The sequence below is a fragment of the Coloeus monedula genome (genome assembly GCF_965178545.1).
Source record: "Coloeus monedula genome assembly, chromosome: 2".
In the NCBI taxonomy this organism is placed as follows: domain Eukaryota; kingdom Metazoa; phylum Chordata; class Aves; order Passeriformes; family Corvidae; genus Coloeus; species Coloeus monedula.
Genome location: NC_138782.1, coordinates 17,024,760 through 17,052,228, shown reverse-complemented (window position 1 = coordinate 17,052,228; position 27,469 = coordinate 17,024,760). Strand labels below are relative to the sequence as shown.

General features: G+C 50.3%; 1 protein-coding gene across 2 annotated transcripts in view; it reads right to left on the bottom strand.

Annotated features, from left to right (window-relative positions):
• GALNT14 (polypeptide N-acetylgalactosaminyltransferase 14) overlaps positions 1-27,469 on the bottom strand; it is a 94,072-nt gene that overhangs the window by 48,575 nt on the left and 18,028 nt on the right. For both annotated transcript variants that reach the window (XM_082277003.1, XM_082277004.1), the window contains exon 2: positions 12,317-12,486. In XM_082277003.1, coding sequence (XP_082133129.1) covers positions 12,317-12,486 — 170 coding nt within the window. The remainder of the gene's footprint in view (positions 1-12,316; positions 12,487-27,469) is intronic.

Below are 27,469 nucleotides of genomic sequence, written 5' to 3'. Positions count from 1 at the left end.
CACGTAATAACTGTAAGACAAGTGGTCAATACGTTACAGCAGTCAAAGGCAGAGGATGGTTCTAGCAGAGAGTGATCAATGGCACCCTGGGAATGCTGAAGCACTTGGTGGTGAAGGGATGGCCAGCACCAAATCATCACTGGGCCCTGCTGTGGTTCAGGTGGGTGCACCCTGTGAAGGGCACCGAGACAGGCAAGGTTTTCTCTTCCCTGTAACAACCCCAGGATGCTTCCAGTCCATTGCAGGGAAGGAGGCACATGGAGTTTAAGAAAAGAGATCCTGTTGCCCCCATGGACTGGCTGACATTGGTACAGCCACCCTGAGGGCCACGGCTGGCTCTGCAGTCAATCCTGGTCTGTCAGAGACCCCCCCCGTCCCTCCACTGGAAAGAAGCCTCTCCTGGTGCAGTGACTGCCTCCCACCAGTGGTTCCTGCATCCACCAACACACACTGCAGCATCACTTCCACTCCAGCACATCGTTTGTTCCTCAGGAGCCCAATGTGTACTTTCCATCTGATACTTGCTTTTAAATACAGCTTGTCATTTTTAGATGACTAGAGTGTCAAAAACATTTGAGATCTAAATGCAATTTTTCCCTTTTGAGGATGAGAAAAACAGATCCCTTTGGCTTTAAGTCTTCCTGTCTTTTTACTTTCAGATTCGCCAACAGCTTTGCTTTTGGTTTATCCTGAAAATTGCCATCTCCTGGCTTTTCTTTTTCTTAAATAACCAAAGAACTGAAACACCATTATTCACTCAGCTCTACTGAGCCCTATCTACCCATGTAGCCCCCAAATTCAAGCTCCAGAGATGTGGCACTGACAATAAAGACACAGCCCAGGTTTGGGGAGCGAGGTGGATGCCACCACCCACTCTGTTTCCAGCTTCACGCTCTTGAACAAAAGCAGCAGCGCCCGTACCGAGGCACTGCTCACCTTGAAATGGAGCAGTTCGTCCTCAGGGTGCAGTGGCTGGCAGGTCACTGTCTTTTATTAAATTCCCAGCTCTCCCTCCATGTCCCCCACTGTGACAGGGACATGCAGAAAGATCACTGCTCCACAGACAGATATCTGGGGAACAAGCTTTTATCTCTGGGTGAATGTGTCACAAAAGTGAAGCTAATTAACTGGGACTCTGTTTTTGAAAAAGGTTAATATTTTATCACATGTCTTCTGTCTTGAGGAATAATTAGCCCTGGCAGTAGTAGCTCTGCCATTTCCCAAGGGACTGAGCAAAAGACTGGAGGCTGGAAAGAGACACGTGGTATTGATGGATAGACAGCAGCTCAACTCTGGGCTAACAGTACATCTCACCAGCAGTTACTCCTCAACACAAACCAACCTGCCACAGAATATGAACAGAGGGAAACCTCTCTCCAAAGGCTGCACACGTTCTTCTTGTGCATTCCATGCCCTCTGGTGCAGGGATGCTTTAAACCAAGGCACTGTGGCTCAGCCAAGAGCGCTGACACGAGAGCACCAGTCCCCATCCCTTCTCCCCAGGCACTCTCTTCCTTTATTGTTCCAGCACCCCAGTCTGTACAACAGAAGGGAAATCCCAAGGGCTTTCCTAACTCTTCCATCCCAAAGCCAAACCTGTTCTCATGAGGGAACCAACAACTGAGCAAATTCCCACAGGGACTGTGCAGAAGAAGATTCCCCCAGTGCTTGCACAGAAGTTCTCAGTACAGCACACAACATCTCTCCACAGGGCTGGGATGGAAGCAGGGAAAATGGAGGAACTGGAAAAGGACGAGGGAAGGGTCATTTCAAATCGACCCAGAACTGGTTTGTGCATGCATTTTTCTTGGCAAAATGCAGTGGACGGGTGAGCGGGGAATTTCCAAAATGAAATCAAGACTGTCTCACAGGGAAACAATGCCAAAATTACTTAGGGGAAAGAAATACATCACTCGTGGGGGGGGGGGGGGGGGGGGGGGGGGGGCGGGCGGTAAAAATGTTCTCAGCTTTCTCTCTGAAATCACAATTTTTGGCAAGGAACACAAAAAAAGGTGTTCTTCAGGGAAGGGACAGCTGGGATGGAAGCTGTGCTTGCTCCCCTGTGAGCTCCTCAGATTCTCCTTGGGAAGATGCCTGTCCCATGCAGATGCTCTTCCTAATCAGCAAGGCACTGAAGGACCAGGAGAAGGGACGACTTGGATAAACAAAACACAGCAGTACAAAATTTAGTATTATACCACGATATTTGCTGGAACAGTCCAGTCATCCCCACTGCCAGCAGCCAGACTCCAAGACACTGAGTCCCTACAGACTCCCCCAGTACCCACACTGCCAATCCCCTTTGGCCTGCAGACATCTTTCAGCCAAGAATACAGCTCAGGAATGGTTTCTACTCGCTCTGCCGACAAGTGCCATAACTCACACTCCTTTCACAGCCCATTCAGATGGAAGTAGCTTTGCCCTCCAGAAAAAAAATGAATAACACAACCACTTAACTGGCACATCCTCCTGCATCCCAAACACCCGCCTATACACTTGCATCAGCTCCTCAGAGAGCCTAGCTCACTCCTCAGCTGCTTCTCAAGAGTTACCCTCATCCTTCTCATGTGAGAAAAAGGAGAGGGGAGGAATAGCACTGAAAATCCACCACTGCAGAATAAGCACTGTCACATCTGCCACCTCCCTACAGCAGCCACAATCAAAACACAATCAACCCTGCTCCTGAAGAAACATCAGCCTCCCCCAGCCCCAGCATTCCTTCCCAAAACCGTTTTTAAGGAAAGCCTTTTCTCTAGGCAGCCCCTCAAGATACAAAACTTCAGCATCTCACTTCACCTCAGCTCCTGCCCCCTTGGTGACTGCCAACATCCAGAGTCAGAGCCCATGACTCCAGGGCGCAATCTGCAACCTGGGATCAGTTGAGCTGTGCTCCAAAAACCTGAGTGGAGCCGCTGCACAACCAGGGTGAGGAAGACATAGTACCCCCGAAACCAAGAGGCTGGCAGGAGCTCCTTCTGCAGGGATGCAGTTAGACTGGTGGTGACAATGACCCTGTGTCCCTGCCAAGGAGACAATGCTGAGCGACCCAACCCACCATGTCTAGCTCCAGGGAGTGATTAGGCCGGGCTTGGAGGGGGCAGAGCAGTACCACAGGCTGCCTCAGGCATCTGGGTTTGGATTGGGATCTTAGTGCCCGGAAGTCTCCCTCCTTTCCAGTGAGGTCTGTGTGAGTCACACAGGGTGGTTTGTGCGTCCAAGATGCCCAAGGAACACACTAACTCCCAGGAAAGGCATGGGAAGATCCAACACAGGCAATGGCAGAAGCCCTGTCACATCTGAGGAGGGAAGAAGGGGCTCTTCAGTACAAGTGAGTGTTGGGATGGTGGTCTAGCCAGGACCACCAGCCAAGGATAGATCCCAGCTCAGACACGGGCTGCCATCCCCAGGGAATGCAACTTCTCTCAGTGCTCAAACACACTATAATCCCATTTCATGCAGACCCTTCTCATCTACTCTTTCTTCCCCTACCACATTCAAAAAAAACCCCCAAACCCAGAAAGCTTCAGAAGAGGACATTACCTAGAAAGATATTTGAAAAAAGATCATTGCATTCATCGATTTTTGTCCCCTGAAGCCACCAGTCCCTGCCTCAGAAGCTATCTGGTCAGCTGAGGCCTCCACTTCCACCAGAGAAAAACATGGGGCAGCAAATGTCACAGACACTGGGGTGGCCACAGATACTCCCGGTATGGGGACTTGGGACACACACCAGCTATTTCCCAGGACTGTGAGTGTCCAGCTCAGGTCGCAGTTGGTGAGTCCCCAGAGAGACCCATCACATTTTTGCACAAGCTCTCTGGGAACAGGGGCAACTATTAGAGAGAGGCACCTTGATGCAGATATTCCCACATCTATACCATCTATACTCCAGCAGAAGCAGGAGAACACGAAACACTGGATTTCTGCAGTACTAAAACAATCCAGTGAATATTCTTCTCCACTTTCAGGCAACATAATGGAGACTCCATGGGATTTGTGTCTTTGACCAAGTTTTCTCAAGCCTGCCTCAACCTCACCATTGGCAAAGCCTTGCAATGTTAAGCCAGAGAACACACATGAGTGTGGTAGTTACGTGAATCATCCAGAAGTGATGAACACCAAAAGAGGAGATGACAAAAGTCCCCTCATTGCTGTCCCACACAGAATGCCCTGAGGCCACCAAACACATCAGCATCACCCAAGCAGCAGCAGAGACTCCTGCTTGTTAATCACATGGATGAAGGACTTCCAGTCACCTCAGCAGCTCTCCATCAGGTGACAACAGATTTGTTACACAGATTTGGTACTAAGATGATGCTAAATCCTGCAAAAGATGGCAGGCAGTGAGGACAGGAGGCTTTGGCAGGCACCTACCCCTCCTCTCACTGGAATGCGTTTGCTATGGGTGACTGGACAAGATACAGGCAACCCAAGCACTGCAAGGACAGCACCTCAAGCAACTTCAAAGCTTGTTACACAAACGCAGGTAGCTGGGGGGAAAGAACTACAAATTCCATGTGCTGCAACCAAAGTTTTTACATTACATCAGCTTTTACAACATGCTGGGGCAAGCCTGACAGGCAGGAGTCCCAGTGGGCTCATTGCTTTCTGCATTGAGACAAACCTGGGCTGATTACAGAGCTGACCCAACTTGGAGCAGGAGGCTGGATCAGAGACCTCCTGTGGTCTCTTCCAGCCTGAATTATTCTATGATTTTATGAAGTGCCAGTTTCTGATTAATAGCTGTCTTGCCTTCCTCGCTTAGCTGCCAAGAATTGCCAATCCCAATACTCCTTGTTCTCTGTGCTACCTGAAAAAAAGTCTCTCTGTGTTTTGATCACACAACTGTTCCTCAAACCTTCTTGGAGTTTCAAGTCCAAATTCACCCAGAAAACCAAGTGCAAAATGCCACTATGTGAGGTGAGCACTCCAAGTAGACTGAATCTACGTTGTGCAGAACTGAGCTCTTTTGAGTGAAAGACTTAGATTTTGGCCCATTTATACTCATAAGTGGGTCAGGTTTAGCCAACAGACAGAAACCAGTGTCGTCTCAGGATGTGGGCAGAAAACTGGCCACCACAACCATGAGATGCTGGCACAGCTGCCTGACAGGAGCTGGAAGGCCAAAATAACTGCTGTGTGGTAGCCTAAGGAGGCAGTGCACACCTCTTCTCCAAGTACACCTCACCATTAATTCTTTGGCCTTCCCAGTTTGCATCCTCTAAACCGCACTTGGGGCTTCACGCTTCAGCTCATTCCAAAGCCTCAGCAATGTGCAGGTCCAAGCTGTGAATGACAGCAGGTAAAAACTCCAGCACAAAGCTACAGATAATGGGGTTTGATAAGGGGAGCTCCCCACTGGGTCTTCTGCCAGCAGACAGCAAATTTTCCCAGCTAGGGTACCTGGCTGTGCTAGCAACCAACCTGTTTAGGGTGGATCTGAATTCCTGGGGGGCTGTAGAGCTTGAAAACAGAGTAACTACAATGAGAAGATATAAGAACAACAATTCCCTAAAAAATAAAATAAATCCCAGCACCACATGACAATCCCCTCTTACACCAACAGTATGGCTGGATCTCAGAATGGCTGGTCAGTGGTTGGTGATAGTGTGTGGAGAGCGAGATGCTGCCCAAAGCCACCTCTCTCACTGACATCCAGCTGCCCAACTGCTTCAATAGCAGCTACAGAACATGCTTCCCTTCCTATCACCAGCCTCTGTTAGCTATTTCTACCATTGCCAAAGGGTGACTGGGCTGCACAAAAGGAATCACAAGCAATTCTCTCTCTGCCCACCTCCCACAAGTTTCAAACTTAGGCCACAAAAGCTGTCTGACCAAGGGCAGAAACAAAACCTTGGCCAATGCAGGCAGTTCTAGCTTATCCCAAAGGGACACGCCAGCCCCTACTCTACTGGAAGGATTGTTCTCATATCTTCATCCCGAGAGATCTCAGCCTAAGGAGGTGATGGAAAAACACAGTGCTGAGAGCTAACCTCTTGGGCTCTGGTGTCCAAGAGACAAAAGCAACCATGCTGCTTCCTAATGGACATACTTCCATCTCAAAGCTGTTTTCCACCATTGATTTGTGTACCTGCTCACCTGCAGGGTCGTGCTCTGCTCTTACTGTCACTAGAAATAAGGAGACCAAGACCAAAGGCAGGGGTATCCCAGATCTTCTCTTACTCAGCTGTTTCAGCCCCAAAATGCTTTGCAGGCAAAAGATCCAGGGACGGCCCTCACGCATACAGAACCTTGCCCAAATGTGATAAATCTTACTTTGCAATGAAATGACAAACATCCTGGCTCTGCCCAGAAAACAGTAACAGCTGGAACAACAAACCAAGGGACAGAAAAACTCTTCAGGATATTGCTGGCAGCCACCCAGCAGCTAATAATGAGTCCCAAAATCAAGAAGAAATCTGTAGCCCCCCCACAACAAGCCACCCCAAGCTCACACAAGGTGCTGCCACCCTTCTCCCCTCAGAGCATCATGCAGATGGGGGAGCACCCACACAAGAGGGTACAGGACAGAGCAAAGCCAGCAGCACAGACATCTGGCCACATGAAGACACCTCTTCCAGCTTTCACCAATGCCAGGTCCGTAGATGTGGCAGCATTTGAGGACTCCCTCTCCCCCATCCTTCTCACCCGCCTTGCTCCTTCATCCGACCTCAAGGGCAGGGCTCCATCCACATGCACTGCATTCAAGGCTCCTCGGCTCAGACCTGCCCTACTACCCTCTGCCCCAAGCAGATGCACCCAGGAGCATCAGGCACAGGGAGACCCCTGCCCACACCACCTCTTGCCCTGGTCTACCACACAGCACACCCCAAGCCAGCAACTCATGAGACACTGCTTGAATAAGCACATTTTAAAAATAATAAACCCGCAGGACTTTGTCTGCATTCCACAGGAAAGTGGATTAGCCCAGCTACAGCCCAGAGGCCAAAATACGGAATGTATGGAGTCAGCAAAGTCAAAGATAACAGGAGACCTCAAAAATCTCTAGGTTTGGTTCTGCTCTCAGTTGTGCAAGGTCCATCTAGGTCCCTGCAAACCTTCCCTCAAATTCAAACTAGGTTTGGTCACCTGCTAGGGACCCTAGGGACTTACCTGCTTCTGCAGGTCTGATGTTCAGGTACCACTGAGGACAGCAGAGCAGAGCCCCCACTCTGTCCTGCTTGGACGTAAGTTCCTCCAGACATTAAGTTCCTCCTTTGGGGACACTCAAGAAACCAGACGAGAAAAGCAATATGCTTAAATCCCTATGTGAGGCAAAAAATGCATTTCTAGCTGCTGAGACCCAGTGTTCACCTCAAGAACAACCTCAAAGTGGTTTTGGTCTGGAGGAAAAGGAAGCTGGAAGAAGACAAGGCAATGTGAGAAGTCCAAGGGCATCATAAACATGCTAAACCAAAAGCAATGCTGTCAAAACCTACTTTTTTCCTCTTCAACTCCTCACTCCCAAGAAGATATCACAATATTCTCAGTCCACTCAACTGTTTGCCACTCTCGGGTGGCAATCACCAACTCACCTCAAAGCAGAGCCACTCCAAAGCCTGCACATGACACAGCTGCCCTCATTTCATCTGCACACGGATGCCAACACACGCTCCCATGTGCCATGTGCCAGCCGTGTCCAAGTGGGACACAGGGAAGGGCAGAGAGCCGCACTCAGCCCCAGGCGTACACAGGCAGCACACCCAGCAGAGGTGACCCTCAGGACCACCTGTTCTTCCCAGTCATCCCCACACTCAGCACAGCCAGGTATTTTTGTCTACCCCAACCACAGCTGCCCCACCGCAAAGTGGAATGTGCAAGCTCTGCACCCTCGGGATGCACACTGAAATTAATGGGTCAAAACAGCACTCCAGTGTGTAATGCTCCTGCTCAAGGGCTGAAATCCTGACATTCCTGGACCTTGAAAATACAAGACAGCAGCTCTCTGCTTCAGGGGAACATCACAGGCACCACCTACATTTTCCCATCCTTCCATGAACAGTCCATTTGAGCAGAGCAACCAGTCCTAAGCAGCCTTCCTACCCAAGGGACGCTCTCCAGCTGGCACAGCACAGGGATTTAAGAGGAGAAACCTGGGGGAAACCTTAGAGCATGTGTTGTTCCCCTCACAGAGAACAGGACAGACTACAACAGCAGAGCTTTTCTAGGGGGCACAAGTTGGCAGTACCTGGCTTCTGGGCTGCCAGGATGCTCTCACCTTCAGCCGACAATGCAACACCTGATCTTCATGCCTGCAACATCCCTGGCCAGCCTCATGTTTCAATCACAACTTGATCTTAGCAGCTGCTTTCTCTATCTCAGACACACATACACAAACACACCCCTAAGCAGCTGTAAAATTAAACATTAGCTGGGTAGGTAGGACCTCTTGTAAAGCACTTGGGACTCAAGGAAGGAGGGAACTGCAAAAATGCGGAGTCTTATGCTAGAATTTGAGAGGGCTCCATCCTTGGCCTTCTTGCTTTATCAGCTCTTGAGACAGCACTACTAAACACGTATCGGCACTGCTGAAGTGAAAAGCAAGACAAATAGAGGAAAACAGACACTGGGAGATGCCTGAAGTTGGCTGACGTGATTTGCAATAGGTGGAGACGTCTGCTGGAGGCTCTCACCTCTCCTCTAGCCTCTCATCTCCTCTCCTTGTCCCTGATTTCCCCTCTCTGCTTTGCCGCCTCAGCCAGCAAAAACCCCCGCTCAGGCCAGTGCCGGCCGTGCCTCGTGGTCCCAGCTGAGCCTGGCAGCCACAACAGCATCTGCACATCCATCAAACCCAACGGAGCATGGGGAGGTGGAGGTCAGCCCAAGCAGCATATGGAGCACTGGCGTGGTGAATACCAGCCTCCCCAGGAGCTGTCTGCTGCAGATGGAAAAAGCCCAGGAGCCATCAGGACAAAATCTTCTGGCTCGGGGCGACGCATCCTCCCTGTCGGCTTTCCAAGCCGCTGAGCAATACTGGAAACCTCAGCTCCTCTCTCACCATGCTCACGCCTGGCACTGACTCATTCACTGCCATTTCAGTCCCGCAGTTTGCCAGTGGGAGTTGTAGGAGGTGGGATGTGGGGATGAGGTAATCCCAACTGCATGTGGCTACCGTGGTGGAGGGGGACTAGCCACCCACTCCAGCAGCACAAGCTGGCTGTGCAGGGTGTGGATGTGACACCAAGGTCCAGGTCCAGTCTGCTGATGCAGTCACAGGGATGTTTTAACCTTGACTTTTGGTGGGCATGGGAGGTACCACCACAGGACCATCCAAGGTCTCTCCTGGAGAAAGGCAGCCTTTTATGTGGTCCAAGGGCTTAGTCAACAGGCAACCAGGAATGGAGTTAACGGCAGTTAACAGAGTTAAACACAAGAAGGTCACCAGGAGCAATGCTCCAGCTGTGAGATCTCCCAGGCCAAGTAACACAAGGTAATCCACAGAAAGCATGACAGTTCCCTGGCTGAAATCACCCACAAACCAAGCAGAAATTCATAGCTCTGCACTAGCCAGAGGCAGACAAAGAGATTCACCACAGTTTCTCCTGCTCTGATTCCTTGGAACACTGCAATTCCTCTCCATCTGAAACTATTCCACTGGCTGCAATTTAAAAACAAAATCAATCCAGCAAACATTGCTAAGCAACTGGCTGTCAGTGCCACATCCCATCCCATTGAAAGTATTTGCCCTCTCCATGACCTTCTGGCAAGGAGCTTGCTGCTCAGCCCTTGCCAGATTCTGTATACTCAGCTATCGCTGGCAAGTCCAGATGCTTGGCTGGATTAGCAGAGAAAACACCAGGAAACCTTCTGCAACCACCCTAATGAAAAACACCTCACAGAGATACTGTAAGGAGCAGCTTCCCCACATTCCAGTCCCTAGGATTAGGATACAATGCATGGATCTCTGGGCATTACCACGCTGTGTAGGTCTGTGCATCTCAGTGCTACCACACATCGTACAGAGGCAATGAAGGATGGAGAGCCAACACACCCACAACCTGGTAACAGAGCAGAGTACAACACCTGAGAGGCTGGAGGAGAACCTGCCTGTGTATGGGAACAAGCTGAAGCGATGGGTAAGACTCTCTCCAAAGCCTCCTAAACCCTCATGCAAGCTGGGCAGGAGCCTCTTGGCACGGTGTGAGGTCCATGACAGGATGTACCTTGCTCCAATTCAGCTGGAGTAGAGTCAAGGTCCGACACTTTGGGCTCACTCTTAAAAAAGGAAGCCTGAGAACTTCTAGTCTGGCTCACACAAAGCAGCTTAATCCAGGTTTTCCATTGAAACTAAGTCTCTAAACACAGCCTCCAGTAGGACAAGCAGCATGAGCACTAGGGGTGTCCTCCCACAGCAGCCTGGCCCACAGAACCCTGCTCTCCCCTTTGCAGGAGGGACATCTAGTCAACCCCATGCTGGACTCCCCTTACATGTTCTTGCACAGCCATGAGCAATTTCTCCCTGCTCCAAGAGCAGGCCATGTGTATCCGTGCTTTCCCACACAGTTCTGGTGCACAATTCAAGATCAGCTTCCAGGTTGCATAGCAAGGCCTGAGCATCACCTGCAGCAGCTCTCAGGACACCTGTGCTGTAAGTAAGGATTATCTTCCCAGAGAGGCCTCAGATCTGCACCTTCTTCTCTCCCTCAGCCACCAATCCCAGATCCTTCTCCCTCCTCCATCCTCCCCATCAGCGCCTGCCTCCTCCAGATCTCCCGGCAGCCCCATTTCCTCAGTGGCCACTCTAATGCTTGGCTAATGGCTCATCATCCACAGCGTTCTTCAGGCATATTCAATAAATCAGAATCCAATTACCGGGTTAAGGAAATTGGAAACAAATTAAATTAGCCCCAGCCCCTCCCATGTGCTGTGCCCTCACTTCCTCCTTAACGAGGGCTTTTCTTGCACAGGAGCTCTCAGTGCCACATCTGCCCGCCCAGGAACAAGGTGGCTGCCACTGCGCAGCGGGGGTACGGCAAGGGGCAGCCGAGTCAATCTTCCCTTTTAATAGGGCAGATGGTTAATATCCCTGGCATTAATTCTCTCCAGGAATAGCACATTCGCTCTCTGCTCAGCTATAACAGGCGTCCGTCAGGGCTGACAGCTCCTCTCTGGAGAAAGGAGCATCTGGTCCTTACAACAAAAAGAAGCTAAATAAATAAATAAGCACATTGCTTGCTACAGGGCTGGGGAACTGGTGCTGTTTCAGCATTTCAGCCTAAGTGCTGCATTTGAACTGGAATAGGGGAAATTCAGAGTTGGGTCAGATGCCAGGAGTGGAGTCACTCTGGTCTGGGAGCAAGCTGCAGGAGGGGCAGCACATGCCATGGCTGGGTCCTGCACAGAGCTCCCACCAAAGCAGGACTTCCCCCAAAGGGCTCCCAGGACAAGGCAGTAGAGACAGCTGCTGCCAGAAAGCTGGGACATAATGCCAGGCACAGCTCCATGGAAAGAGCTTGCATGTAGACTGGTGACTGACAGCAGGGACCAGGCATACGCTGTGTCCTCAGAGAACAAGGAGGAAAACTGCATTGAGGGGACCTTGGGAGCTTTTCCTTCACCATTGGGATATGCTTGCATCACCCCATCCAGCAAACTAACAATTAACCCCACTGACATTCAGCATGAAGGGCAGCTCTTCCCTGGCGAGTTTGGAAAGGCAACCAGAGGGAGACTACAGCTGAGACCTCAGCAAGCAAGGGTGCCCCAAAACTCCCACCACACCCTTCTCACACTGACAAGGGAATGCAGCTTCATCTACAAGGAAACTGTTGCTGCAATCCTCCCTGCCCCTCCCAAGAGCTCCTTTGGGCACCAAAGGATATTTTTGACCTCAGTGGTGCTGGAGCAGCTAGTAATCCATCAAGTTCTTACTCTTTTTCCCTCCTCACTCAGCAATTATCCCTTATTCCTCACTCCTCTCTCTCTGCAGAGCAAAATCAATGCCCACCAGTTATTTTATCCCCCTTGCACCACCTCATTGCATCATCTGCAGAGCACAAGTTCCCAGGAACAGTGAAGACTTAGCCCAATACTGAGACTTGCTCTTGCAAGCATTACTTTTCTGAAGGTAAAATAAAGACTTTTCCTTTCTTCCATCCTGGAATAATTTATACCATTTCAATTAATAGGTTTAAGGCTTCCAGACATGCCAAGAAATCAAGCAACGACTCGATCCCAGAAACACAACCCAGGCAGACCCAATCCCAAGAGCACCCACTGGCATCCCAAAACCACGGCCCTGAAGGGGACCAGGACTATGCCCCCATGCCATGAAGTCTGGTGAGGAAGATCAGGAGGAGCCAGGGGGAGGCAGAACCTGTGATGGCGGGTGTCGCGGACAGCGCGGTCACTGGGGATCCTCTCGCTCTCCCGCTGGTTAAAGGCATGGAGCCGGTACGGGTCCTCGCCGCCCTTCCACCTCCGGGCACTCAGGTACCTCCGCTCTTCAAACTGATCCCAAAGGTCGTCCCAGTCCACGTCCGATTCCTGCGCGCACAAAGTCAGCCCCGTTAGAGACAGGAGAGACCGGAGGACGACTGACCCCAGAGCTCCAGAGCTCCTCCCAACCCCGCCGGAGGTCAGTCAGCCCTGCAGCACAGGCAAGCATCACAAGAGCAGGCTAACAAGGAGTCCCATTAGGCCTTCAGGGTTTATATCTGGTCCTTAGGTCCTGAAACACCATGTCAAAGACAGCCTGCCAATTTGAAATAAAATGACTAATTTGAAACCGAATTCAGGTCTCTGGTGGATTCCCCTCTCAAGCAGCACGGTCGCAAGAAAATAAAAAAGCACAAACGTTTTGTAAGGGTTTTAATTTCTCTCCAGCCAAAAATCAAAGGTATTTTACATCACATGACCCACTGCCCCTGTAACCCTTCAGGCTGGAAAGGGCCATCAGATAGGAGCAGTCCCACATTACCACAGCTGGCTCCAGCAAGAGGGCTCTGGAAGAAGGGGGCCATCATGCTCCCAGCCCAATTTCAGTCCATCTTTGCCACCACACCTCTCCCACTGAGGACTTCAGCCCTACCACAGGGAGAAGAGAAGGGAAGCATGTGCCTGTGTGGTCCCCCAACTCCAGAAGGATGAACGAGCTGCATTTTGGGGTTACCCAGCAGCTCCAACAATCTTCAGGGGTTGAAGCATTTCTTGGTGGCTCGGTGCTGTCGGGGTTTAAGCACCCCTGAGCAGCAGAAGCTGTCGGGGGTTTAAGCATCCTTTGGCAGTGTCTGAGGCAGCCAGCACAAAACAGCGCTGATAAGATCTCATCACTACAGCAGCACCACCTCTTTGATCTCAGCCTACCTGTAACACTGAGAGATGCAAACATTTACAGACATCTCAGCCCTAAAGAAAATTGTGATCTTATCCAATAATTGATCTTTTCTTCTGCTTTTTTTCTCCCCCCTCCTCAGTTCATACCATCTCAAAGCTGATTTTGCCTGCTAATAGCGCAAAATGAAGCTTTTGAAAAGGGCGATTTTTATCCTGTAATTGATTTTACTCGCATCTGGCAGTGCATTTTCTGTAGCAACAGGAAGGGGGGGAGGGAGCACTGGCTCCTGCAAGTGAACCACCACAGGAGCAAGCCAGGCACCTCCAGCCACAGGATGCCCCACATCGCTCTGGGTTACAGTGACACGAGCACTCCCAAAAAGCCAACAAATTCCAGGGATGCAGGGGTTTCCAGACACAGGGTCATAGTCATCCTCCCCTGGTGTGACCCCATGGCCTTCTCAGGACCTCCTCCAGCACCCACCCCAGTGTGAGAAGATCAGAAGAAACCCCCAAGTCACCAGCCACACCGAGATGAAGTTATTCAGGACTGGAAGAAAGTTACTCAAGGCTGGGAGAAAGTTATGAAACCAGAAAGGTCCCTGCAGGAGTTTTACGAGGAGGACGCTCACAGCCCGCCTGCGGACTTTGGGGAGGGCCGACGTGCACAGGGTGATAAATGCTGTTTATGTTGGAGTTTTGCTAAGGCATCTTGCAAAACATGATTTAGCACCGCAGTAAAAGATCAGGGGAAAGTGAGGCGATTGCATCGCGAAGCCACCGACAGCCTGATGCTTATAAGATTTCACCATGACCCCAGGAGGCCTGGCGCTGCTAAAACAACAGCCAGAGCTGCAGTCCCTAAATTTTAATGCTGTGAAGAAAAATAAAAGTTGGTTTTATCAAACTTAATAAGAAGAGAAATGGCTTTCAAAAGTGGCCACACAGCACTTAAGGCTGTAAGCTGTGTGTGTGCATGTGTGTGTATTGATGCTGTTTCGGTTTTTTTAATGTCAGTTAATCCCAATAGCCTTGCATCAGCTAGAAGGGTGCAGCTGGGCAAGAATCTGATGGCTCAGGTAGGAGGGCTGGTGGATTCTCTCATGAAAACTGGAGCTTCTGCACATGCTACAAGGGCAGCAAGGCTCTGGCCAGGCAGCAGAAGCAGGGGTTTGGCACATGGCAGGGTCTGGCATGGCATTTTCCCTGCATCCATCTAACCCCAGTAATGTCCTGTTACCAGGGCTGGGGTCCCAGCAGTAAATGGATACATGGGCAAATACCAGTGCCTTATCCCATAGGATTCACTTCTCATCCTGCTCTGGATGAGCATTGCATCCCAGGGTTGCATTCCTGGTTCACTCTGCAATGACTAATTAATACTCCTGTGCAATCTCCACCTGAAAGACACCAGACCACCTTGATTCACCCAGGCCCTCCTTTTTGGACTGAGGAAAGCTATCAGTAGGGCAGATATTAAATACTGGGTAATTAAATACACACCTGAGATGGAAAGTAACTAGATGCCAGAGATTAAAGAGTTCTTTTAATCCCTATCTGGCCACAAAGCAAGACTTGGATTGGGTTGACTTTCTCAGCCAAAAGTAGATACTGGCGGTCAGTCATTTGCTTTTGATCCACAGCACCTGTCCAAATCTTCTGGGTGTTCTTTCCATCCCAAGCCTCCCTACAAGGGTAACTGAATTTGGAGCAGGATGTTCAGACACAGGTGCATACTGACCTCTGCAAACCATACCTGCACAAAGCAGAAGAGGAAAGCAGGAAAAGCTCCCAGCTGTGCAAGCAGCAGGAGGCAGGAGACCTCACCAGCCTGTGCACAGGGACTCATATGTTTCTCACCTGTGCCTGATCCGAGACAGGAAATGAGAGTTAAAGCATCAGGAGAAATCCCCTTTGCTCACCCAGGGACAGCACATTGGTTACAGGTTACCAGATAAGGTCTTCATTATAATAATTCTGCCATGTATTATCACCTCTCCCTCACACCAGAATTCTGTTTTGGGAGTTATATAACTGATGTGCAGAAATCTAAATTTAATTTATTATGATCTAACTCACTTTAGAGGCCAAATTACCCTGCACTAGAAAAGGATCAAGTCAATACTCCACTTGCCTTTCTATTTATCCTCTACAGGGCTCATCTCTCCAAGTCTCCTATTCCTTTTCTCTCACGTACTAGTAATAAATTTTCATTTTTTTTTCTTGGAATTAGGTAATTTCTCTTTCAACACTGAAGTTTAATGACTGGTATTAATTATAGGAAACACAGTCAATGCTTAAGAGTTGAGAGACTCAGTGAGCCTGAAGGAAAGAGAAGAAAAATATATCCAAGGGGTGGCTGCCTGCTCTTGGCAAACAAGTGTTGCCTCTTCCAACACCACACTGGGGGGTCCCCAAGGGGTGGTCAACAAGAGGTCAATCCACAAAAAGACATGGACAAAGCTCCTTGTGGAGAGAAGCTTCCACCTCACACCAGCACCCAACCAAGAGCAGGGCTTACCAAGAGCTTCCTCTGCCATTTCAGTAAAGCACCCACCAAAAAATGACCCACTAAAGGCACCTCCTCCAAAACCACCCATCACCCTCGCTGGCTTAGGGCACACAGCCCAGAGCAAGCACAGAGGCAGCTTTTCACTGTAACTGTACATTAAAGATTAAAAGCCTCTCAGTGCGAAGATGTAATTCGTCATCTGCCTCTTAAATCACAGCTCAGAAACAAAACAAAAAAAAACACCCCAAAAAACAAAGGGAAAAAATAATATTTAAGAAAAAAAGGAGTGGTGCTGTGGGGGGAAAATGGGTCATTAGCGGTAAAACTACAATTTTCTGGCAACTGCTAATGGCTTGTTTATGTGGATTTCTGCAAATATGACATTTTAATGGCATAATAATTGTGTGATTACAGTACAGCAGGGATCGCTGGAGCGGGAAGGAGGAACACACAGCCCCGCTGGCTGCTGCTGCGGGCCCGGGGCATCCCCGCGGGATGCTCTGCTCCAGCAGGCAGCCCCCGGCACCCCTCCCGCCACGGGAGGCCAGGCCAGGCTGGACACTGGGCAGGGAACGTGCTGTGGCAACACTTTGGCCACCCAGAGGCAGTGCAGCAGTGAAAGGGCACGTCAGGTGAAAAGCCTGGCCCAAGAGGAGCCAGTGGTGACTGGGGATGGACAGGTCACACCGGTCCCCAGGGCCAGCCTCCAGCTGCCCAGCAAGACAAGGAGTGGGCAGTGCGAGCCAAAGGCAGATTCTGACTCACTTTCTTGTTTTGTGGCACTATTTTAGCATAGAGAATTTAAGCCTTTGCTAAAATACAAGCCGTTTTCCTTTTGGGGCTGCTGCGTTCTGCCTTCAGACCGGAGTGAATCAGACCACTGCCATGAGCATCATTTCAGGTGGCAGCAAACCCAAGCCAGCCCAGGGGGCTGGCAGAGCTGACAGGGTTTTCCAGGGAACCCATTTGGCCAGAAAAGCGGTTTTGCTGATGCAGGTACAATGATGACCTCAAAGGAGTCTGGCAGCAGTCAAATGTATCCTCTACCTCGATTCCCCTCATACCCAGCTTTCCTTGGAAAATCTCATCCCTAAATAATCCCATCCCAGCAGTTGCCATTGAGCCCATTCTCTGGGACTCAGGCATTAAAAAACAGGAGGGGAAGGGGAAATAAAAAATTACATCAGCCTATCAAAAGCTGCAATAAACACGTGAAAGCTCTGGAAACTCAGACGCCGTGCAGCACGCTGCTGCCCAGTCACGCTCTGTCACTCCTCTGCCAGGGAGGACGTCTTTGTGCTCAGCAGGCTCAGGGGCACTGGAGGCAGAGGGCAATCTTTCAGCAGGAATTGCAACCAGGCATTATACAAATGAGATTTAGAAGTCTCACTGAAGCGCAGGGCCCCTGCAAACAGGAGGTTCAATTATAGAGCTGTTGCTGGCCCAGGCGCTAATGCCATCTGAAAGGATTATAATACTTCAAACAGGATAGGGCTCATCCTGCCTCATCCCCTGGTGCCAGCACATGCACTTAAGAGGGTCAGCAGCACCAGAGGGAAAAGAAGTGGGACAGCATCACACCGCGTTCATCCTCATCCTTGAATAACCCAGATGGGGCACCGAGGTACAAGATCCTTCAGTCAAGTTTGGTGTAGTTTTCTCAACCCCAGAGCCCAGTGCCTTGGCTTAACCCTGAGCAAGCAGTGCTGTGCATCCCAATGGCCTCAGCCCCAGGATACAAGGGGGAGACAGACACAGCACCATGGCCATAGTCTTTGCCCCATCCAAAGAGGATGTAGTAATGCCATAACCAGGCTGTGGGTCTTTGGAAAACAGGCTTTGTACTCATCCTGCATCACATCCTCCAGGTACATCAGGTACTGCTCAGCACCAAACCAGTACGGACCCTGGAAATCACATCCTTCCTCTTACCCTCCTTCCCCAAACTGCACAGTCCCTAAGCCAATCAAGCACTTAAATACAAACTTAAGCAACTCCAGGCATTTGTAGTAACCGAGAGAAACTCCTGTTTAAACACCTGATGTTAAGTACTTGCTTAAGTGCTTCACTGGCTCAGTGCCCCTGCTTTGTGCTGACACAAACACACTGGGAATGGAGGTAGCTCTGGGCCCCGGCCATGATCTGCCCTAATTAGTTTTCTGACCCATGGAGATTTTAGCTGCAGTTCGTTTATTTGAGGGCTGTGAAACTCCTCTTCCTCCTGCACTGGTACCTGGGCACAACATTCATGAGCACCTTGGTGGCAGCTCCTCTGGGACCCCATGGGGACACACAGCAGATCCAGGATCCCACCCTGCTCCAGGAAGGACCAGCACCTCCCCCTGCTTGGAGGTGATTTTTTTTGTCTCTTAAGGAAAACCTTCAGATTTGAGTCTATTCTGACCCCACTTTGGGGGAAGAAAGAACAAAACAAAAGAAAAATCATATAAAATATTAATACAGATAATTAAAGCAAACCACTTCTCCAGCAAAGGCTGCCCTGCAGCTGGGGTCCCTGGAGAAGCTTTGAGCATCCACCATTAAACTTCTCGTTGCCACTGACCCTTTCCTGCTCATGCACATCCAGAGGCATCCCGCTCCATCTTCAAAGGATGGAGCATCGCCTCCTCCTCTGCTGCCTCGGCAGGGAGCACGAGTCCCTGAGGATCTTTCAGTATCCCACTTTCTCACTTGGCCCTGAGGGCAAGCCCACACTGTCCCCACCTTTCCTGCCCTTGCTGCTCACCACCTCTGTAACATCTGCTCCTGTGTGGGCAGAGCCTGGATCCCTCCTGTGGTGCATTTACGCAATCACGGCACCTACTGCATCAGGCAATAGGAATGACAGGCTGGAAAGGGGCCATGGAATAAGATGTGACCTTCAAGAAATTGAAGACAACTTGACCCTCACAAAGTACAGCTGCAACTTCAGCCTGGATGGAAAAATCCCCCTCAAGGCCTGTGAGAAAGCTCTTCAGCATCTTCTTTTTATCACCCCCACACTCAGCTGGCATCAGCTCAGGTTGTTGGCCAGGGATTCAGTGCAAGCAGCTGACCCAGGGCTAAGGAATCTGGGCCATCATTAAGTCAATCACAGCTAGAACCAGCAGTCTGTGTATCTTCTTGTCTGTATCTGTGGCAAACAATATACATGGTCTGAAACACCCTCCAGAGGCTTAAATCTGCTGAAGTCTCCGGCCAAATATAACAGCATGAAAAGCCACTGGAGAATTACTGATGCTTTTTCCAGTAAGGGGACCAAAGCTTGAATGTTAAAATGGATGGCCAGGGCAGCCACCAAAATGGGAAGTTTATTCGCAAATCAGGAGCAGGGGACTCTGAGCTGCACAGAGGGAAAGATGACAGATTCATTGCTTTGATGAAAAGCCAAATTTTCTTTCAAGGGCTTCCCTTAGGAAAAAAACAAGTCAGCTCAGAGTTCACACCACACTTATCAGCAAGCAACTGCTGCACTGGCAGTGGTGCCAGGTTAAAATATATACACATCTCCTGCAGGCAGCTGAGGCCAGAGCTCCATGCGTGGACAATGCTCCTATCCACTGGCTGTAGCACCAGGCCACCATCCTGCCCCTGCAGAGGGACAGGCAATGCATGCTAGCAGCCAGCATCACACGCCCCAGACAGATCCCAGGAATTCCCATGGTGACCCTCACTGCTTCCAGCATACTGAAGAACCTCCTGTCTCTCTGTGACGATGGAAAGGAATGCAGGATCCAGGCCACTGACCTCTAGAAACAACACCCAGCAACAAAATTCCTTGCATTTCCACCTAGAAAGATGCTCTTTCGTCTTGGACCCCCAAAATCAGGTGTGTACGTGTCTCACTGCATAAAGAACACCGATCTTAACTCTTTAAAATTATAAATTAGCCCATAGGATAGCCTGACACATGGAGACAAATCCTGTATAATTAAAAAGGAAAGGAAGCCGATTATATCCTCCTGGAGAATATTGCTGCCTGCTTCTGTTTTATTTATACGTTACAGTGTATAATGAGCTGAATATTTAGGAGGTCAGCACAAACCAAGCTGCTGACTGGACAAAAGGGAAGACCCAGCTCTGTCTGTGCTGGGAGTCAAGCAGAAGGATGGAGAAGATTTTTGGTCATTTCCTCCTCCCCCTGCCTGCAGCTCTCCTGGGATGCTGCAGGACTTCTCAGTTCAACTGCTTGTCCTTGGGCTGCATCAGTCTCTCCTCAAGTTTCTATCAAAAAATGGTCTTCTGGGTTTTCCCATAGCCCTCAGGAAAGGATGAGCAAAGCCAATCCTAGTCCACTGGCACCTGTGAACCCTTCTAATGGGTTTACAAATACTAAATCTGGATGGCAAACAAAACCAGATAGGTTTTAACAGTCTCTGCTTTCATTAAGACTTTTTAAGATTTCAGGTTTAAAAAAACCAAAATAAGTGGAAAACTGCTGGACTGGCAGCAGCCTCACAGTGAGTTGAGCACCAATTCCCAAGCCAGCTCCCCTGAGCTGATGGAAATAGTCCCCCACCTATGCCATCAGCAGTGGGATACCCACAGCTCCACCAGGCTCTCTCCATCATTCTCCACCTGCTACCTCCCAAAAGCGCCTTTGCCCCCTGCCAGAAGGGATCTTCTTAGCAGCCCTCTCCAGGCTCACCAGGGTGCCAGGAGATGCCAAAGAGCATCTTTGGGGCCATGGTGCCACATTAACTGGTGCACCACAAGCAGCCCCTCCCCAGCCCACTGCCACCACTCAGTGCCATCCTCTGCTGGCTGTACGGCCAGTGCGTGGGTGAGTGCAAGAGCTGCTCCCCAAAGGTAGTCAGCAATTACAAAGGGCACTAATTGGGAAAGAAATCAAGGCAACATCCCGTGTGTCCCCCCCACACCAGCCAGGTTCAGCACATTCCCAGGATCATCAGAGGTCAAATATATTGAGAAGAGCCCAGAGCCATGGTGGGTAAATAAAGTGGCAAAAGCAAGTTCCTACATGGACAGACGGTGTTTCGTTTTCCTTCTGTGCCTTTCAGGACAGACATGAGCTGCTTCCCAGCCATGAAGGTCAAACCAGCCTTCCCAGGCTTCAGCAGGAGCAGCAGATGATTTAGTACTTAGGAGCCCATAGCTGTACTCAGTCTCCAGCTGAGCTCCTCTTGCATAACAGCCAAAACTCCTACCAAACCACAGAGCTTGAGCATCTCAGAGACTGAGGAAGGTCTTCCCTTCCCCATGGAGCTGTGGATCCCACGTGCCAGAGGACAGGCTGGGACAGGACACATCAGGGGAAAGGAAAAGGGGAACAGGGAGAGAAGAATAAAGGAGCCAGACAGCCAGATCCCTGCTCTGAACATTCTGCTTTCAACCCAGCCCTTCAAAAATCAGGAGGTTAATCCAAACCACTCCTCCCAAGAAGGAAGGGATCGTGCTGTTAATATAGTCAGCATCCTCGACCCAACATGGGCTTTTCACAGCAGCAAAGCCAGGGGTAATCCATCTGGTAATTGCTTCCATGAGGATCTTTACACAGCTTTAGAAAATAATGCTACTATCCTTCCCTGAGCAGCCACCCTCACCCTTCTGAGCCAGGCAGCAACGAGGGGAGATGGTTAACAGCAGCATATGAATGTGAAGTGTCTCCAAGGGAGGGAAAGGTTATAAAAAACCACATATATTAGAAAAACAGGTATGAAAGGAAAATAAAATAATTGCAAACACACAGGACAGTTACATGCATGGCTTTAGCTGCCTCCAAGAAGCCACCAGCTCACCTTTCCCCCTCCTTCTGTCAGCTAACTGCTTTGAGGAGCAGAAATGCACCAAGACAGCACCAATGCACAACCTGCTCCAAGGAAGGAGCTCAGCAAGGACAAGAAATGCTGTCAGACCAAACTCCCCACTACTGCACTTTGATTTCTGGTTCTGGAAAAGCCCTGGACTGCCTCCAGCCATGCCTCAGCTTCCCTGCTCCTACAATTAACTCACAAGGCTCCTGCTGAGCGGGAGCATCACCTGTGCTGAGCAGATCCACTACAAGGGCTTTTTTCCATTTTCACACCTCTCACACCCCTAGCAGAGTGGGAAGAGCACAGGAAAAGCAGTAAGGTGACTAACCAAAATGCCTTGAGCCCTCACAGAGAGCTTTCCTGCCATATGCCCACTGTGCAGTGATGTGCTGCAGCCCAGCCCAGCCCAGCCCAGCCCAAACCACACTAAGCAGCTATCGTGGTAGCAGTGGAGAAATTCCTGGTCAGAGTATGACTTCTCCAACAGATTTAAAAGCATCACCAGGAAACACGAGCTGCCCTGGCTCACATGAGGTAGGAGGATGGAGAATGCAGGGGCAGGTTCTCTGCAGCTGGCAGAGGCAGCACAGGCTGTGGGGTACCAACCTATGGGGCAAACTCTCAGGGCTCAGCTGGAGCTCAGGGCCTGCCAGTGCCTGCCTTTCAGACACCATCCCCCCATCAAAAAGCACTGGTGACCCATGTCCTCGTCTCACACACACACATTTTGCAGAGGCAGGTGTTTCTGTAGCCCAGAGCTGGTCCTCAACACACAGGCGTAGGGAGATGAAGCTCAGGTCACAGAAATGATGCTCCAGGGTGCCTATACTCCTCAGATGTACCAGCCCATCCTCCCCCCAATTTCCCTCAAGGAGAAATCAGATATAAAACATTTGTGACAGCAAGAACGGATCTAAACCTTTGATCCTTAGGTGCCTGCTGCCAGAACAGCTGCACGATCCTGGGCCTGGGCACACCGTGACTGACAGCACCAGAGATACAGCAGCATAATTTAGAGCCTATGTGTCAGCCCAGCCTTCCCCTATCTCAGCTCAGTAATAGAAATAAAAAAAATCAGTGCTGGCTAGTGAGAAATGCACTGTAGCAAGGTATGGCAAGTTTGAAAATCATCAAGCCTGTTGGGGAAGGACTGTGGGTCCCAGCCAGCCAAGAGCACAGGTGCTGCACAACCCTCAAGCGCTGTGCCTTGGGATGATGCAGGCTTGGCTGGGGATGGGGGAAAACAGAAGCAGGACATGGCTGGTGTGACCTGGCCAGGCAGATCCCTGGGCTCTGGCCATCTTCCAGCAGCACAGCCCTGATGCTCGCATGGGAAAACCCTGAGCAGAGCATCTGGGCATGGGAGCCACAGCACAAACATCATAAAAACCAAACCCATGTTAAGTCTCCTGATGCAGCAAACTCAAAACATCCCCCAAGAGCGTAGGGATCTGGATGGAAACCAGCAACCAGCACTGAGCTTTGTTGTTATTATCGTAAAAAAAATAAAATCTGATTCTCTGTCACCCATACAAACACATGTTTCACTGCAATAAGGAAAATAGCATTTCTGGAGTCCTCAGTCATGAAAACACAGTATGGAAGTCTTGGTGGGCAGCTCCTGCTAGGGCTTGGACCAGCCCCCCTGTCTGATGCAGGAAGAGGCTTCCTCCACCCAGGCAGTGTGGCTCATGGCATGCTCCAGCTCAGCTACGCAATTCCACACACTGTGGAGGCAGCAAGCCCTGCCAGATATCTCAATGTCTCAAACCCCCAAACCTCATCCCCTTCCATGCAGACACCAAGGCACTCCTGTAGATGACATTTTGTTGCACGATGCATGTGGGCAAGCAGAGCAATCACAATACAAGCCAGCAGCAAAGCTCAAATCCAGGCAGAAACAAGCTGCCTGAAATCTCTTAGGTCTTCACGCTTTGGCAGCATCAGGTTTGGACAGTGGCAGTGGCCATGGGCACAGTACAGCTTCTTGCAGCACAGTTTGGGTGGCAAGACACCACCTACTACACTCAGGGACAATGATACTACTGGCCTAGGCAGCACAGCAGTGTCACCACACATGGCTTGTCCACCCAACTACCAGAAACAAGTTGATAGACAACACTTCCAGGACCTCTGAACCCAAAGAGTCAGCACTGGAACAGCCCCATGCTTGCTTCCATGGAGAACATCTCATGAGGGGTGGACATATCAGATCCACCAGGAGCTGTGCAGTATCTGCTGAAGGCAAGGTTCCCTGCCCTCAGAAAGCCATAGGAGGAGAGGGGAAGTCCCCACAAGACACAACGAGTGGAGAGAAGAGGCTGGACCCACATTTAGGCAGCCCCATTGCCCACGTGGCCCACATCCCATCCCACATGTCTTTGATCCCTCTTGCTCCAGCAGCAACATGCTTCCCTTGCCTGCAGAGCTGCATTAAGGATTAGGTGGGACCAGACATGGGATAATACAAATGAGGTCGTGTTGGCTGCTGGCAGTAGCTGCAAGGAAATGAGGAGCCAGTCTTTCCAAGCGGAGGGAAACAAGATGCTGTTAAACTCTGGCCAGGAAGGCAAGGAAAGGAGGGACGGGGCTGAGACCAGGCTAATGCAGCTTCTCTGCCCACAGGTTTGGATATACAGTGCCTGATGGGCCACAGCAGGGGAAGGGACTCTCCCTGCTGAGGAGCCATGTCTCCAGCTGGGCTTCCTGGTGGAAAGCAGGGGAGTAGAAACTGCAAAAGAGGCTCATGCCGCTGGAGGGAAGTGGCTCACACCACCCCTGCCAGGCCTGTGTAACAAGAGATGAAACACAACCTTCTGTTGTCTGGATGGTCCTGAAAGCATGAGCAAGCCCCAAATTGGTGATGCTGCTTCCTTTAATGCTAGGCATCCACTGGCTTGTTTTTTCTCATACATCTTTTTCCATCCTTATCCTCTCCTATACTCTCCAGCAGCTCTTCCCTTCCAGCTACAGGGATGCCTCTATCTCCCCTTGCTCCCCCAACCCCTGGCACCTGTCACAGTGCATCTTCAAACATAAGGGAGAAGGTGCTTGGGGGTACACTCAGGCTTTGAGAGGCATGCTGGAGCAAGCAAAAGCCACATCACCTCAGAGAAGAGCAGAAACCAGGTGGATAGAGAAGATGTGCCAAGGAGCAGACATACTATTCCATGGATCTTTCCCAAAAACACAGCAGCCAGTGTAGAGGTCCTATAAGCTGTGTATGAGGCATCTCAACCAGCACTGGTCCTGACAGCTGTAAAAAAACACACCTGACTGCTTTTATATTTGATTTACTGCTGTAAAGGCACCTTCAGAGCACAAGCTCCAGCTGAGAGCTTTCATAATCTTTATACCTTTGCTAAAGCCCGAAGGACAAAAAACTCATGAGATGTGAAGAGCCGCGGACACAGCACCGCAGGCTCCCAGATCTGAGCTGGATGATCTGCCCCTGGCTCGTGCAGACCCCTGGAAAGGCAGGGACACAGAGCCCCAGCAGCAACGCTTGCCACTGCCCCAGCAAGCCTGCACAGAGATGGTGACAGGACTGGTCCCTCCGCAGCCCGCAGCATATGCTGCTGCTGCCCACATCAACGTGGGTGCCTGGAGAGGTGGACCAGAAACAACCCGTTAAACAAGCCAAGACTTTCCATCTATGCAGTCAAAGAGAGTTTTAATCCCCAGCTATGGGGTACAGCTGAGCATCTGAAGGCATCCCCCTTTTTTTGCAGCAAAAGGAGCAACATCTCAAGGGCAAGAAAACTGACCTAAAAAAGCACTGTGACAAAAGAAGGCCAGTGGGACATACTGGTGGCTACAGCCAGCCAGGCTGGTGAACATCTGTATGGCAGAGAGTTTCTGCTCCTCATCTGCCAGCGACCTTTATGTCTGCTTTAACACGGGGCAATAATGCTCACTTAAGAGTCTCATGCTGAATTAATCATTGCAAAGTGCTCTACGGTTCAGCCAGGAGAGATAGGAAGGCAGCACTAAGCACAATCATAGCTGTACTCAGCAAGACTAATGGTCTGTGCTGTGCTCTGGCCCCAGAAAGCACTGCTTAAAGCTCCTGAGCAGGATCCACAGCAGCCCCAGCAGGGATGCAGCCGCCTTCCTGGTCCTAGATAGGCACCAGAAACATCTGCCCAGCTCCCTGCACTGGCAGGGGGCTTGTCCCAGCCAGCTGGACTTGATTGTACCACCCAGCTCTAAAACTGCTGAGCTGAGGAATGTAGCGTTCAGAGGAGCAGGGGAAAAGGCAGATCTCATTTAACACCTGCCCAGACCTTTTTCCCATGCATCCTGTCCAGTCATTGCTGAACCCAGCCAGGCTTTCAGCACCCAGAAGATGCTGTTGCAGAGGGGCTCCACAAGCAGCTTGTATCCAAGCACACTGAACCTGCCCCTGCCAGCCTTCTTCGACAATCCCAGATTTTGTCCAGGAAGAGACAGAAACTATTTCCTACCCACTGTTTGACTGCCATTAATGATCTTCCAGATCTGCAGTACAACCCCCTTCCTCCATCCCAGGCTAAGCTGCCCAAGGCTACTTCTTGCAGAGAAGCCATCACCTTGTGTCCCCCTCTGCACCAGTTCCACCTCTCCAGGATGGCAGGGAGCAAGAAGCAGCAAAGGCCTCATTATTCTAAAATATGAATCCAGGCTTCTAAAAGGCACCAGGATCCTGGTACACCAGGACAAGATGGTTTTCCCCTCCACAGGGCATTTGGCAGGGGCTCTGCTATTTCACATGTCACAGCTGAGCTCCAGCAGGCTGGCTGTGGCTTATCCCTCACTCCTGCCCAGCTTCAGCGATGCCAAACAGGAATGGTCAGCCAGCACTAACGGAGCAGGGCTCAGCTGCCAGCACCGGGCCAAGCCCACCAGCCCTTTACTTCCCGAGACACAAGCGGTGAAGACAAGGAATAAAATGAAAATTCTTCTTTGTGTTTTGATTTAATATTTTATCTGTACTGGAAGCAGCAGGGAAAACATGTGGGAAATGTGGAGCAAGTAACCACTCCGTAGCAGAAGATGCCAGGAGAAACATTAGGGCATCTAGGGCAAGTTCTGAGAGGCTCATTTTAAAACGTTCCCTCCGCCAACACAGATAAATATTTGAAAAAAAAACCACCACATGAAAATTCAGTTGACTCACGAAGAGCAAGCACGTTAAATAAAGAAATAAATTAAATAATTAAAGGGCAAAAGAAACGGGATTTTAGCCCTGCTTTGAATGTAACTTTCATTAAAGCCTTACACTGGGAGCTGCTTTTCACCATCAGAGTGGGTGAAGGAAGCAGCAAAATGAGCTTTTGCCGTGCTCCTAGGCCTCCCACTGGGAAGCACAGAGCAGTGAGGCGAGTGCCAGGTGTGCTTCTCTGTGCCCCCAGGGCACAGCACAGCCTCACCCAGGCCTCCCCATCCTTTCCCCATGTCCTGATGAGGCAAATAAAGTGTGGAACAGTGACTGCTTGGCCCACGGAGACCCTGGAATTCTCAATGGGATGTAAACCCGCTGGGAATGTGCTATAAGCTGTTAGCCCAGATGCTGGGCTATCCCAGAGTTGCAGGTGTATGTGGGTACAGTACAACTCAAGCCTTAAAAAATAAAATAAAATAAAATAAAATAAAATAAAATAAAATAAAATAAAATAAAATAATCCAGCTCCAGCTAGTCTCAGAAGCTTTGGGACAGGATGAAATTTAGGCTACAGATGTTACAGCCAAATGCTATTATTGCCAGGAGCCCAGCCCTGCAATTTAAAGGTGCCCTGGCACAAACCCGCACCAAACACGTCTCCCAGCATCTGCTGCACTCAGAAATTACACACGTCGAAAAGGGCAAGCTCAAAGCATCTGCAGCGTTTTTGGGAGCTCAGAGCTGAGCTGGCTCCCCACGAGTTTC